General features: G+C 40.3%; 1 protein-coding gene across 3 annotated transcripts in view; it reads right to left on the bottom strand.

Annotated features, from left to right (window-relative positions):
- The window catches only part of maml1 (mastermind-like transcriptional coactivator 1), a 32,455-nt gene extending 19,786 nt beyond the window's left edge, over positions 1-12,669 (bottom strand). Inside the window, exons 1-2 of one of the 3 annotated variants that reach the window (XM_033633075.2) lie at positions 12,302-12,669; positions 11,078-11,582 (exon numbers count right to left, since the gene is read on the bottom strand). In XM_033633075.2, the coding sequence (XP_033488966.2) occupies positions 11,078-11,410 (333 nt within the window). In that variant the 5' untranslated portion in view covers positions 11,411-11,582; positions 12,302-12,669. Of the gene's footprint in view, positions 1-11,077 lie in introns of all 3 variants that reach the window. The other 2 variants (XM_033633076.2, XM_033633074.2) reach the window with 2 other exon arrangements.
- Between the last annotated feature and the right edge of the window lie 2,456 nt (positions 12,670-15,125).

Below are 15,125 nucleotides of genomic sequence, written 5' to 3'. Positions count from 1 at the left end.
TAATAAAACTCTCCACAGTATGAACAGTGGTTACATGAGCCTCAAAACCAGACACAACTCACAACAGCCCTGAGCAGAGTGACCGTCCTCTACTGACCAATCAGACTGCAGTGTTCACAGCTACACCTTTTAGTACCAGATCTGTGTGCTAGGTACCCCAACAGAGGGGGGACCAAACATGGGGACGCTAAGGAACAGTTCTGTTGGTACCATACACAACTTTTCACAGTGGAAACACAAAGAAGCGTATTGAAGTGATCTGTACCGTACTGCTTGGTGGAAACGAGGCTCAAGTTTCAACACATCACCAGGGTGACGACTACAGAAACAGACTTTAGTGTGTGTCTCCCTGGATCTAGAGCTGCAACTATTAAACTATCTAATCAATCAGTCAATTGATGGGAAATTAATCTTCAACAATTTTGATAATTCACAAACCATTTAAAGCAGAAAATTCCTGGTTCCAGCTCCTTCTTTTGGTTGATAGTAAACTAACAATCTAAAACATTTGAAGACGTCACCATGAACTCTGGGAACCTGTGGCATTTTCCACTTTTTGCATTTTTCACTTCTTACTGACATTTTAAAGCCCAAATGTTTAATGAATTAATGAAGGAAAAAAGTAGTAAACGCTGAAGTGACCTGAGTGCAAATAAAGATGACTGGAAACCAGAAGAAAAAAGAGAGAGCAGTGTGTCTGCCCCGAGGAAAAGGAAACTCTGGTGACTCACTGGGCTTCTCAAACCTGAAATACTGGTCTGACTCCTCCTCCTCGTTACCAGGGTTACAGAGCTGGGGGTGGGGGTCACAAAGCACAGAGCAGTGCTGTGGCATTCTGGGAATTTGAGTCCCTGGAGACTGTAGCAAGCTTCACTTGTCATGTTTGGTCATCCGATACTACGACTAAAACTATGATACCACTGTTAATACTATAATTAATAGTACAACATTTACTACTGTCACTACTGCAAGTAATGTGTCCATTTAACCACTGTGTCCCTGGTACAGCTGTGTCTCTCCACAGGGAGTTTACAGGTCAGTCGAGGTCAGTGTTTTGCTAAAGGACATTTCAGCAGTTTGGGGGGTTTGAGTCGAACTTCACTGGCTGCACTCAAGACATCCTAAACAGTTTCAATCAAATAAAGGCAAACTATTACACTAACTTTCACATTTATACTTGTACTTTGGGTTTCTACAAACATGTTTACATTTATTTTCCTCATACTGTCTGTGCTGGAACACCTGTATTCACCCTCTGTCTGAAACACTCTGTCTCTTTAAGCCACCCTTCAAAAAAAAAAAAAAAGTCCAGTCTGCTCTGATTGGTCACCGTTTCCGGGTCTTACACATCTGCGTCTCTGCAGCTGAATGACTGTAACAAAGAATAGCTGCACTTTCTACCATGGAAAATCACTAATAAAAGCTTCTAAACACAAACGAACATGATCCAGGGGGAGTGGGATCCAAAATCAAGAAGAAATGAACATCATCAGCAACCAGGATGACATGTTTCCCTGACGTTAGCAATGTACTTGCCTCTGGGGAATTACTGTAACTGAGAACTGCAGCACTTTCTACCGTGAAAAATCACCAAAAGAGGACACGTTCCAGCAGGAATATGATCCAAAATCAGAAAGAAACATTTGCAATGAAGATTACTGCTTTCCTTTACATTAGTATGTAGCTACATGTACGTTAGCAGTGCACTTGCAGCAGGCAAATGACTGTGACAAAGTATAGCGGCATTTTCTACCATGAAAAATCCCAAGAATTCTGAACCAAATTCTTTACAACTGGCCATGTCCCAGCAGAAACATGATCCGAAATCGTGGAGGAAATAAACATCAGCAACCAAGACTACTGGTTTTACTTTCATTAGTACGTAGCTACATGTACGTTAGCGGAGAACTTGCATCCGGCAAATGATTGTAACGGAGTATAGCTGCAATTTCTACCATGAAAAATCCCCAATATAATTTTCTGAACCAAAGTCTTTACAACTGGACATGTTCCAGCAGGAATATGATCTAAAATCAGGGGGAAGTTAACATCAACAACAAGGATTACTTGTCTCCCTCATGTTAGCATGTAGCTACATGTAGCAGCAGATGTAATGGACACACTTAGAGTAGATGACTATGTACAGAAATCTGCCACAAGCATGGACATTTTTTAGTCATTTAAAGGGGACCTATTATGCTAATTTTCAGAGTACTTGTATTTTGGGTTTCTATGAGAACACGTTTATATGCTTTCATGATCTAAAACCACTGCACCGCACCACCACTGCAGCTGAGAAATGACTGTAACAGAGAATAGCGTCTCTTTCTACTGTGAAAAATCACTAATAAAAGCTTCAGTTAAAAGTTTCATCACGGAAACATGTTATCTTGGTTGCCGATGTTAATAATTCCACAATTTCAAATCATATTCCTGCTGGAACATGTCCAGTTGTAACGGTTTCTGTTCAGAAAATTTTACTGGGGATTTTTCACAATAGAAATTTGTTGCTATAACCCAATACAAACATTTGCCGGTGCAAGTACTCTGCCTGTCCAGGAGTACGATCCCTGTTTAGAAATCTGTCACGAGCTGATGTCAGTTTGTAGCCAAAGTAGAATAAAAATGTCGGAAACAGAGTATTCACAAAGGTCTGAAGCCCATATTATGACAGAAACAATGTCCTCTTAAAAATACCAGCTGAGATGCTGTTTAAGGCATGAAATTCACTGCAGCAGCACTAATCTAGTGTACAGGGTCTATTTTGAGTTTTCACTCTTACAAAACTACTGCAAAGTATTACAAATTAGTCAACTGTTGATCTTTTTCACTGTGATTCAAACTGTGATTTGGGGTTTCCTTTAATACTTCAGCTGGTAGCCTGAGGGAACCGCAGCGTTATGCAACAACGAAGGAAAAAGATTAAGAAAACAAAATAAAAGTGCTATAATTAGAATAACTACAGTCTGGAATGAGGATGCACAATATTGGATTTTTGCTGATATCCAATATGCTGATATGTAACAACTCATTTGGCTGATAACTGATTCTATATCGATAAATCCACTTTTTCCCACCTAATTTTAGTGATCAAGTCTCTTCTGTAGTGGAATTAACATCATATAATCCATGCATACTCTTATGGTGATGGGCCACCAGCAGATGGAGACATGAAATATAACATTAATATGCATAGTAAGAATTAATTGTGCAAAATAAGAAAAAGCATGTTGGCCGATTCATTATATAGCCAATATCAGATGATACCAATGACATGCCGATATTATCATGCATCTCTGGTCTGAGCAGATGCACTGACAAAAGAAATCATGCCAAAAGAGTAGTTGATTTTATCTTAATGACAGTTTTACTAGTCAGTAAATTGCTTTTACTTCAAAATAAAAGAAATTAAATCAAAGTAAAGTAAGTAATCTTTTTCCTGACAACAGATTTATAAATGTGAGTATCTTTGGGATCTCTGACTGCTGGTCAGATAAAATAGGAAGTCTGAAAAGACAACTTTCTGGAGAGTATTTTCCCAACTTTGATCAATTAAATGATCAACATACAGTTAATAATTAGACACCTCGTGTTAGTGGCATGTCAAGGTCTATTTAAAATAAATTAAACACCTTTTTTTAGAGACAGAAGTTAAATGACACGACAGAACAGTCACTCACACACTAAAGTTTCCACGTGCACAGTAACAGTCTGACAAAGTAAAAATATGCAGTCATTTTGTAGAGCAATGTTTAAAGCCAAGATGAGTCTGCTCAGAAGACACTGAAAGTCTTTGTTGTGACTAAAACAACCGAGTCTGCATATTTAACATTACAGTGAAAAAAATGAAGGCTTCTAAATATCTTCGCAGTGACTCATCCTCAGAGTTTTGTCTCTCGCTTTGCCACAAAAATCCAAAATATCTGGTGTGTTTACGTCAGCTTATCATAGTTTGATTGCGTTTTTCCAGCATGAATCTTTTGTTTCTTGCACTGAATCTGTTGTTTTACATTTCAGTCACTGCTGTTTATTTGACTTTTACTGTGTTTTTGTTTTGTCTCTTCTTCTATGAGCTGGTAAACACTCAGTAACTGCTAGAACCAGACTGAGATCTCTGCTGGCTGATATTACTGGTCAATGTCATCACAGATAAATTTGTACCAGGTATGTAAACAGAAATCAGAGGACACTAATGTTTTTAAGCTGCCTTTCTGGTCTGTATCTGAGCTGTATTTTAATGCAAGCTGATGTATTTTCATAGTAAATGTATAAAGTATTGTTTACTGCTTATACCATCCTGAATACGTCTGATCTCATCCCAACTCTGAAGCTAAGCAAGGTCAAGCCGGGTCAGTGCTTGAGTGGGAGACCGACTGGGAACACCTGGCGCTGTGAGCTCAGTAGCTCAGTCCAAAGGGACTTGGCTTGAGAACCGGAGGGTCACTGGTTTGAGTTCCCATCCAGACCAAGTACGGAGTGTGGACTGGTAGCTGGAGAAGTGCCAGTTCACCTCCAGGGCACTGCCGAGGTGCCCTTGAGGAGGACAACGTACGCCCAACTGCTCAGGGTGTCTGACCATGGGCAGCACCCTCACTCGGATATCTCCATTAAATGCATGTGTATTGGTCATGTTTGTGCATGTGTGTGTATTTCTGCAGGAAGTATGTAAATAGTAGTTACCTGGATGTAACTCCAGTTCTATAAGTATGTGAGTATGTTAGTATGTGTAGCCCTCTGACCAATGGCAAGGCCCATTAGAGGGCCATTTTGGGTTTACTTGACCGTATCCTTCATTCTACTTCACTCAGACCTCTTGTCCTCCTTCATGGACACTTTTATGTCCCATCTAGTGGCCCTGGCAGAGCGTGAGTAGACGATCAACCTTGACTATTTAGAGGAAGTAAGTCATAACAAGGTTTCGGTGGGTGAACGTGCAGATGGATAATTTGCACAACATTCTAATCCATGTAAAAACAAGATGGCAGCCACCTCTGCCATTACAGTCAGCAGCTGATTCCGACACAAAAGTGGACAAGGTCCAAAACCTGATCAGATTTTATGGTTGAAACTTGTTTATTTGTGATTATTATTGTTTGTAGATTGATAAAAAATACAACTGTGACTAACTTTAGTAACAGTAACAATTTAGGAAGCTGTTAATTAGGAAGAACTCATTTGAGGACTCGGGGACTTAATTATCATGGACAATGTTTAGTTTAGATTTTTGACCTACAGTAGGTGACATCACTGCTGAGAGAAGCCACTCACAGCCCTGCTGAGGTTATTTGGGCCCGTCTCCTGCAGCAGCCATACAGAGCGTGTTGTCGACATGGAGCAGAGCGAGGCGTTTCCTGACAGTGTTAGTATTCAGGACCAACACACACACACAGCGACACTCACAGTGATGAGTCAGCTGCGAGGGGGCGGTGGGGGGTTTCTGTTCATACTGAGTCACCTCTCAGGACTCCAGTCAGAGTTTGTCAGCCTGTTCCTGCTGAGAGCAGATTCACGCTGAGAAACAAACTGACTCTAGATACAGAGGGTGGAGCGCTCCTGATACCAGTCTGATTTAATATGACACTAAGGACATCCACAGAAGGGTGAAACACATAAGTAGAACCCAACATGGTGTCTTTAGTGAGGAGGTGTTCTTACAACATGAACCTCCAGAACAGCTTCAGAACCTCTCTTCACTGAAAAGGACCCCAGGACCTACTGAGACAGAGCCTGCATACAGGCGACAAATGTGTTTATAAAAATGCAGCTCAGTGACAAAACAGACATTTCATACACAAGATGTAGGCCCATTTAACACAGACAAACAAAGTCTCTCTGTCTCGCTGCTATGTGCATAAATAATAATAAATATAAAAATATCAATGTCCTTATTTTTTCATAACCATAAAAACGTCTGCATTTTTTGCGTTTTTTTTTTTTTTAATCACTGCCTTTTAAATAAAAGTGCTTGTGACATCTCACATGTGGCTTTGACTTAAAACTGAATATTTAGCCCACTATGTAGAAAATACCAGGATATATTATATAGATTATAAGGAGATATAATTTTGGTCCATATCTCTCAGCACTAATGGAAAAGGAACCCTACAATTTCCTTTAAAGACACCAAAACTTTCTAAAGAAGCCCCAGAAACACCCGAGTGACCACAACATTCTCTTGAAGGGTCCTCAAACCTCCTTAATAGATACTAGACCCTTAAAAAAAGACCCTTAAGAACTACTTAAGGACTCCAAGAACCTCTGCAATGACTACAAGTGCATTGTCAGTGGTCACCAGAACTGCATTACGGACCCCTAAAAAGTCCTCAGTAACCACAAAACCCAAAGAAACCAAACCCCCTGAAGGACCACTGGCATCTCCTTTGTGTACATCCATATTGAACTGGTTTTATTTGCAAACACGTCTGCTTCTCTCAGTTTCAGCCGTTCATCAACACTAAAACAACATTTTTCTCACCAAAGAACGGCGATCCAAAACAGCCTCAAGGTAAATCTTGTACCCCCTTTCCAATTAGTGTGTGTACATGTTTTTTAAACATGGGAAACCCCACTAAAAATAGGCCATAACCCCCTTACCATTACCAAGAGACTAGAGCTGTGTGCAAGGCACTGCAGCAGATGAGCATGCCTTTCTTTTACTAGTGTGTCATGTTCGACATGATGGACAGACTGGAAACCGGTTAGTAAACAGTAGAAAGCTGCATGGAGATCTAGTGAAAATGTTACCATGGCTACTTCTTTTTCCTCTCTCGAACTCAGTGCAGACTAATTGGGAACGATGTTTGAGTGCTGATTGGACAGAGACAGGTGTTTTTTTGTGATGGCGTGTCATCGCATCTTGCTGGTAAAGGGGCTAAAAGAAGCATGTTCACCCGCATGTTGCATTTCTATCAATGACGATTGGAGTCGGAGCTGAAAAATACCTGTGACTACTGCACAGTCATTTGACCCAGGTGTGAACATCAATTAAAACCTTTTCCGCTACATACAAAAGACAGATGTTAGCAGGTGTTGGTGGGTTTTGTGCAGAGTGAAAGGAGCTTTATAAATCCTAAAACACCAGCTTGGTGTTTAATTGTGCCTGTAACTTTCACTGTTATCGATCATTTTAAATGCCACTGATCATTAAAATATATTAGCCGGACACACATCAGAGCTCATGTCATTACCTGGATATGTGATTCTAAAATAACAATTTTATCTGCAGCACAGCAGCCGTTTAACATGCAGTGTTTATGAGCTGAATTAAAACAGTGATGGTGATCAGAGAGCAGGAGGAGAATGAATGGAGGTGGAACCAGCTGAATCTCTGCAGAGTTACAGACTGTTGTGTGTTAAGAGGACAACTTTCTGTCACCTTAAACTTTTTCTGTAATTACATATTTTTGCGACCATGAATTGACTGTGTCAGCTGAGCTGTGCGCCCACTCCTCACCTCCTGCTGGCTTTGATGCAGTTTTGTTGTTTGTTAACTTAAAAAAGACAATGAAGAAGAAGAGATTTAACCATTTTCACATTGTTGTGGTGTTTCACTGTGGACACAGGTCTCTACAAAAATTGACCTGGAAACAAAGAAAGTAGACACAGTCTTAGTGGCCTGTCTTTCATACTATCTTTAAGGACTTGTAAGTTTTGATTTTCTCTGAATTTCTCTCTGTGCATTAGTTTGACAAATTGTTTTAACGCAGTTTGATTAATGTAGAAAATTAGAGCTGTACTTTCACAACAGATAGCTGAAGTCTTGGTGTAAACCTGCAGCCTGTTCTGTGTCCTGAGCTGCGGGTTTAAACCTGATAAATCCCACCGGCAGTCTCACCTGCTTTAAGACTCAACTATCAGATGGACTTTGGACTCTTCCACACTCCACTCCTCTGTTTTCTAACAGCTGAGTTTCTGCTGACACACACACACACACACACACACACACACACACACACACACACACCTGTTGTCAGTCTGTCTGGATTCATGCAGAACCAGTGGAGACGTTAACAGACTGTAATACAGCAGAGGAGTACAACTACAAAACCAAACTGAGGAACACTTTGCTTTGCTTAAGCTTTGACTGAATAAATCAGGAATATCTTAATGAAGAGTTATATATTTTAAATTAAGAATTGTATGGCACTGAAGGGAACATACTAGTGTGTGTTTAAAGACACTGCTGATGTAAGCAAACCTTAAACAGCATGACTAAATATTACTATCTTGAGATTTAGTTGTTAGTGCGAGTGTCTGCATTAAATTCTGCAATCAGGTTGGAAGTGACAGCAGATTTAAATCCTGTGGTTTCAGTTTTGGTGTTGGGCTGAGCTGCAGTTTGGTTTATCTTTGGATCACAAGTGCACCTTTAATCAGATGCATATGCAAACATGTCAGGCTACAATCATACATGAATTTGCTGCTGTATAACTGATAAATTGCTTTTTGTTGAGTCTATAAAATGTCAGTTCACAGAGTCCATTTCAACAGTCAGACCTGAACACCATCTAAAACCCCACGGTGAATAAGTCTAAATGATATGATGGAGAAAAGCAGAGAAATGCATACATGTGGCTTTTTTAAATCAAACTAATCAGTTAAATGATTAACAGACTTCTATTCTTCTGTAAATTAGCAAACTGAATTATTGTTCTGCACCTACCCTGCTAAAATATTAAAACAAAAAGGGAGGCCCAAGCCTTAAAAACCGGTCTGGATTTGGTATCTGGGATTTTTGTGCTCAAGGACAGTCATGAAGAAGCTGAACGAATCCAGTCTGTGTCTGTGAAAGCAACCACAGCCAGAAACACAGAGGTCATGTGACCTGACAGCCACAAAACAACACTTCCTCTGTCAATCACTGACACATACAGACACACAACAGTCAAAGGGTTTTGATGATCAGGTGCTTTAGCGCAGAAACAGATCATCAATCAGTCAAATGTCTGATGTTTAGAGCTCACTGTCAAACTGTAGGTCAGTGTGTTTGTAACAGTGTCACTGAGGAGGATGTGGACGTGTTGCACGTTGGTACTAAGTGTTGTTTTAGGCCTGTTCTTACTGTGGCGCTGAAAGACAACACTGCAAATAGACACAACACAAGCAAACAAAGAAACACCTTCACCAACATGACAACACACGAAAACATCAACTTGACAGGGCCGGGGAAAAATATGATTCTTAGAAGCATTGCGATTCTCTCTTGAAAGATTCTGTCTCAATGCAGAAAAGTCAATTACCTGAAATTCAAAACCCAATTCTCAACATTACGATCGCCTCTAACAAGTCTGTAAGACCAGGCTGTACGCTCCTTACAGTTGAAACTTACTAGATGTAAAACATGCAGTGTGTTCACATTCGAACTCCCTACTATTGTATTAATAGAGGATAATGAAAGTAAATTCATCTGTACGAATCTGTTTTTTATGGATCATTATAAATACGCTAAAAGTAACAAGTAGTCACACAGTGAGAAAAATAAACCATGTTTATGAATCAAAAATGTTTTAGCATCAATAATCATTCTATAATCACATTGTAACCCTCTATATCAGTTTTTAATCGTGAGGTGCCTACAGATTTTCACCCCTACCACAGATAGGCAGCATTTGAAAAACATCTTCACACAGGAAATTAAGTCGACCAACAGTCTCAAGATTTCATTATCTACTCTTAACATCTTTGTCAAACCACAAACTGACAGTGCAAGATTTCTCAGATGCCATCAGACAAATACTGATTTAATTTAGATCAGCGATCAAAGCTAAATATATCCTTTGATTATAGAGTCTCTCTGTATAAATGTGAGGTGACGTGTGAATTGTGGCTCACACTTATTATGTAAATCAACGTTCTGGCCAACTGCTTATTTAACCTATTAACACAAACACCTAACTTTTCCATTTTTACTGCTGCTGAGCTGTAAACACTTAAATGTTATGTTAAATATTTGTCACAGTATAAATTTGAGTCTTTTAAATAATAAAATGCTCAAGTAAAACACTAACACAATACCTAGCTAAATGAGATGCGTAAGTCTCATTTGACCACGTGCCTTTTTGATTCTTTATCATAAATCCATATTCATATAATGTCATTGATTTTGTGCATAATGCTCAGCTCAAAGTAAACTGATTTGCACTGACTTGATTTGTTCTCATCTGCTGTACATTTGGGTATACCGCTGAAGATAGTATACAATGCCCAGTGGTGCAGTGGAGGGTTTACGCAGGTATATGGGGTATATACAGGTCATTTTCTGACTGATTATAGTACAGCCACCTCTCAGCCAAAAGCCACTAAAATATATAAGAGAGTATACCCACTTCCTCCTCAGTAACCTACACATTTATTAGCAGTGCTAGATGATGACGAGTTCATTGAAACTGTTTAAGAGCGGTGCTGATTCATCATTAGGGGGTGTTTGTTGTGTTGAGTTTCTGATGTTTAGTCATGTAAAAAGTGTTTGTGCTTGCTACTCTCCTGCATTGTTGACTGATAATACCACAAATGAGACTTTCAAAAGACTACTTTGAACAATGAGAGGTAAACCAGTTGAGCTCTGGCTGCTTACTGCTGATTTTGTCGGTTTAGAAAACACCACTTAATTAAGGGTATGTGCAATAACCCTTCACTATTTGGTCCACTTACCCACCACTAATGTCTGGCCTCATACAGCAGAGCACACAATCGTCTCTACATCATCATCATGAGAAACATGACAGAGTCATGGAGTGAATGAAGCAATCTGAATCTAATCTGTAAATACCAAATATCTGAGACAGGCTGCCACTCTGAGCACTGCCTGAAGCACATACAGCCCTCCCTCTTGGTGGTTTATTAATGCTCCACCAGGCTGAATCAGAATCAGCTTTATTGGTCGAGCAAGTGTGTGCGTGCACATGGAAGGAATCTGAATCCGGGTTTTGTTAGTCTCAACGTACATGCACAGGAATAGACATAACGGCTAAAAACAGCAAAGCATGGCACGGTAGACATAAACATTTAAGTGCTATGTACAGATGTAGTGTGTCTGCAGTGTGCTGTAACATCCCGCCTGTGTCTGGTGCTCACTCACCGCTATCAGGGTGCTGTTCCGGCTCTGCTCCGCCGCCGTCCCTCCGCTCTCCCCGAGCTCCGCGCTGCCGCCGCCGCCGTTCCCGGGCGCTCTCTGTCCGGCCTGGTCGCCGCTGGGCTGGGGCTGCCGGTGCTTGTTGGACCGCTTGGCTTTGGCCTGCAGGCAGCGCTGGTGCAGGGCGAAGGTCTGCTGCCTCTCATGCTCCAGCCGCTCCAGCGTCGCGTTCTCGTAGCGGTTCTCGCAGCTGTTGTGATGCTGCCGGAAGAGCTCGATCCTCCGGCGGAGCCTCTCCATCACCGCGCTGTGTCGCGGTGTAACAAAATCCGCCATCATCAATAATAGTAAAGCTCCCGGCTCAGGTTTCGTCCATAAAATGCTGAATTTGGCTCTTTTTTCACTCTGGGCGTCTATATACACCCCCCCTCGCCCTTTACAAAGACTCCTGTGCTGGCTCCATGGAGGCGACCTTTGTCTTGCTAATGGCCTTCAGTCACAGCGGCACTCACTGCCGAAGAGGAAAATTAAGGTTTTTGGGTGCAATACCATTCAGCCTCCTGAATTTACTCACTGTATACTGTGATCTCTCATGATATACACCAGCTGATTTAACTTGCTGTGTAACAAACAGAGCTACCAGAGTCCTGTTAGAGCCACATTACGCCTCCGTTTAACCCCAAATCAAAAACACAAACCCTTGATTTCTCCCTGCGGTGTGAAAACACACAAAAGCCCGCTACTTTTTTTTGCAAATAAATAATTCACACTACATTTCAGTTTCAAATCAATGAAACAGTGTGCTGTCTCGCTTTCAAACTAACTCCCGTTGAGCTAAGTTAAGTTAGCAACATTCCTCCACTCAAAAAATCAAAGTTGGAGCGTCGAAAATTCCTTAAAAAACTATGATTAAATTTGGGTGTTTTCTGGAGCTAGCTCGCGTTAGCTTCTGGCTTCACTACCATGTATTTGTTACCGATGGTGTTACCCTCCGTGGGAGCATCATAACGGGTCTCCAACTTGTCTGAAACTTTTTATTTTTGCTCGAGTATTAACTGTTAGTTAGCTTGGTTAGCGGGGGGGCAGGAGCTAGTTAGCTGGCTAAGCGCTGGCTACACAAACTTGGCAGTAATTACTCAGCCAGTGAAAAAAAACATTATTTCTACCAACCGCTACGACAAAACAAACGACAAGACTTCCCAGATGATACAAGTTTTTAAATTCACTTACTGTGAAAGCGTTGCTGTCCGCTCCTTCCTACAGCATCTGTCTAGCAAACAGCTGATCCTCCGCCTCCTTGTAGCGTTAGCCGCTAGCTGCTAACACTATGTTTTCTGGTAGACGGGCTAACGTTAGCTCGACTAGCAGGCTAGGTGGCTAGCCTGAAGCGTTTAAATAAAGCATCATGCTTCAGATTTATTTCTCCCGAGGTTCCCGGCGCGGATATTCCTCCCCACCTGGCCGAGCCCGAGTCGGGATGTGAACGGTTTGAGAGCGGATTCGTCCAGTAAGAACAGGCTAACTCTGTCCCTTCTGTGCTGTTTCTATTGTTTTCCAGTGGACAGGCAGGGCTACTCCGCCATCTTGGAAACTTTCTCTCTTTTTTTTTCCATCAGCGACAGGAGGAATGTCCATGGTCCCGCCCATCTGATGAGTGACAGGCACAGGCAGCCAATGACGAGCGAGGAACACTTAGTGACGTACAACAGGGAATGAAAAATTATAATAAATTTTATTTATAATTTCTAATATTTTTATTTGATTAAAATTGAAATAAAATACCCGTAATATAAAAATAGAAGGCAATAAAATTAAAAAGATATGGCTTTTTTTTTTAAATCAAGTGATGTGCTTGATATTAATATTAATAATAAATAATGATACAATTATTATAATTCTTTGGGGGGGATATACGTTTTAAGAAGTGATTTAAAAGATGTTATCAATTAAGTGTAAACCCCAATCCATCCATGACACAAAATTTTAATGTAATGTCAACACAAATGCCCCGGTTGTCAAAATGATGTACAAACTTTATGTTCACAAAAACTCACCCATTGTGAGCTTGACATACTTTTTTAATGTTAAGCCAACAATTTTTGAGTTTTGAGTTAATTTGACTAAAATTTATAAAGTCGATTTCGCCTAATTAGTCTCACGCCAATCAACTCTATCATTGAGCACTTAACATATTGTGGCATGTTGGGGCTAAATGGGCGGAGACAACATTTTAAAGGCCATAAGCTGAAGAAAACTGCATTTAAAGGCGTTGTAAATCACTCACGTTACCCATTACACAGTCATTAATGTTTATGTATTTCGCAATGGTTCTAATGGGCGACAGTTAATGCTGTAGTAAAAGACATATAGCACCATGCGTTAAGTTGTGTACACAGTAAGTGACCTCCCGCCTTTGTAAATATAAGAATTTCTTAGGTCAGAATTAATCTCTTACATTTTTCTAGTAATTGAGAAACCTAAGCCTGCCACAGAGTATTTTTATAATTCAAAAATAAAAACAAGTGATGTAAAATATTCATATGACAGAAATTATTGCTCAAACCACATAAAAAGTTATGTTAAACTTACATAAAATTCCTGTCAGAGGGACATGTGACGCATTTATTGTGTGTCTGGTGTACTCAGAACTTTTACGTTACTGTTTTGTACTAAAATGAAAGTTTTGAGTGAAAGCTGTTTCCGAAATTTTTATAAGTTGAGTTAGTAAATTGGGGTTAACAGCGTTCTGTAGGTCTCAGCTTCTCAGGAGGTGAGTCCTCCTGACTGCGAAACCTCGGTCACCTTTAGTTGTAAGCAACAATTCAGCAATACTGTTGTTAGTTTTATTTCAAGTATTTTTTTTTAGTACTCCAACACAAGAACTTTAATTGTATTTTACCTGTTTTGTTTTCAGAAAAAAATAATAGACATAAAAAATAATTAACTAACAACAAAAGTTGAATGTTTTTCATTGATGGTGATCAAAATATTAATTCCTGCTGTCAATCAGTTAAAGAAAAGCCAGTAAAGTTCCCAGTTTTCCATTTATTTTCCATTTAATGATTTGTTTTCACTGCTCTTTATGAAAAGGCTCCACGCTTTGTTTTATATCACGAATCGCTGTGTTGCTGCTGGAGTGATCCCATCATAACATGCTCTCTTGTTTTAAAATTTTGGCTGTTAATTAATGTAGCCATCTTAAAGGGATAGTACAGACTTTTTGAGGTGAAGTTGTATGAGGTACTTATCCATGAACAGTATATTACATACAGTAGATGGTGGTCGGCACGCCCTCAGGTTGGAGAAGCAAGCTGGAGTCCAAAATGGAAGCTAAGCAATGACTGGTGTGGCAGGGTCAGCCACCTAAAAAGTTCCACCTCAAAAAATCAGTATCAGTTTAAGTTTACACTATACTGAGGGTTATTTTCACCGCTGTACCTCGATGTCAGACTGATTTCCGACAGGAAAATGAAGCCGTTGTATCACTCTTTTCAAAGCCAGACTCCATTGGGAAAAACGGCGATTTAACGTTGCTGAACACAGGAGCTGCTGGTGTACTGCTGCCTTGATCAGGTTGTTTTATTGTGTGACTTTGGCTTTTAGAAGGGTTCATTTGGATTCACCAAAGTCTCACAATAACATAGATTAACTAACTGACGGCAGCAGCGGTAGACCAGCAGCTCCTGTGTTCAGAGAGCTTAAATTAGTGTTTTTGTTAATGGAGTCTGGTGGCTTTGACGAGAGCAGAGATGACTGACTTCATTAGTTTGGACTATTTTAAAGGTGGCTAAAATTCGTTTTGTTGCCAACCCCTCCACAGCAGTACGTTGCTTAGCTTCCGTGTCAGACTCCGGCCTGCTTCTCCAAACTGGGGGGTGTGTCAACTGACATCTACTGTATGTAACATACTATGTGCGAGAACCCCGGTTCAAAAACTCTGACCTATCCCTTCAGAGAAATGAATCAAATACATTAGTATTAAAACCACTTGTTCAGTTTCCATTTGGCCTTTTTATTCATCAAAACAAATGTTGACTGCATGTCCATACACACA

Source organism: Epinephelus lanceolatus, chromosome 7, assembly GCF_041903045.1.
Source record: "Epinephelus lanceolatus isolate andai-2023 chromosome 7, ASM4190304v1, whole genome shotgun sequence".
Classification (NCBI taxonomy): domain Eukaryota; kingdom Metazoa; phylum Chordata; class Actinopteri; order Perciformes; family Serranidae; genus Epinephelus; species Epinephelus lanceolatus.
This window is presented reverse-complemented; position numbering and strand designations above follow the sequence as displayed.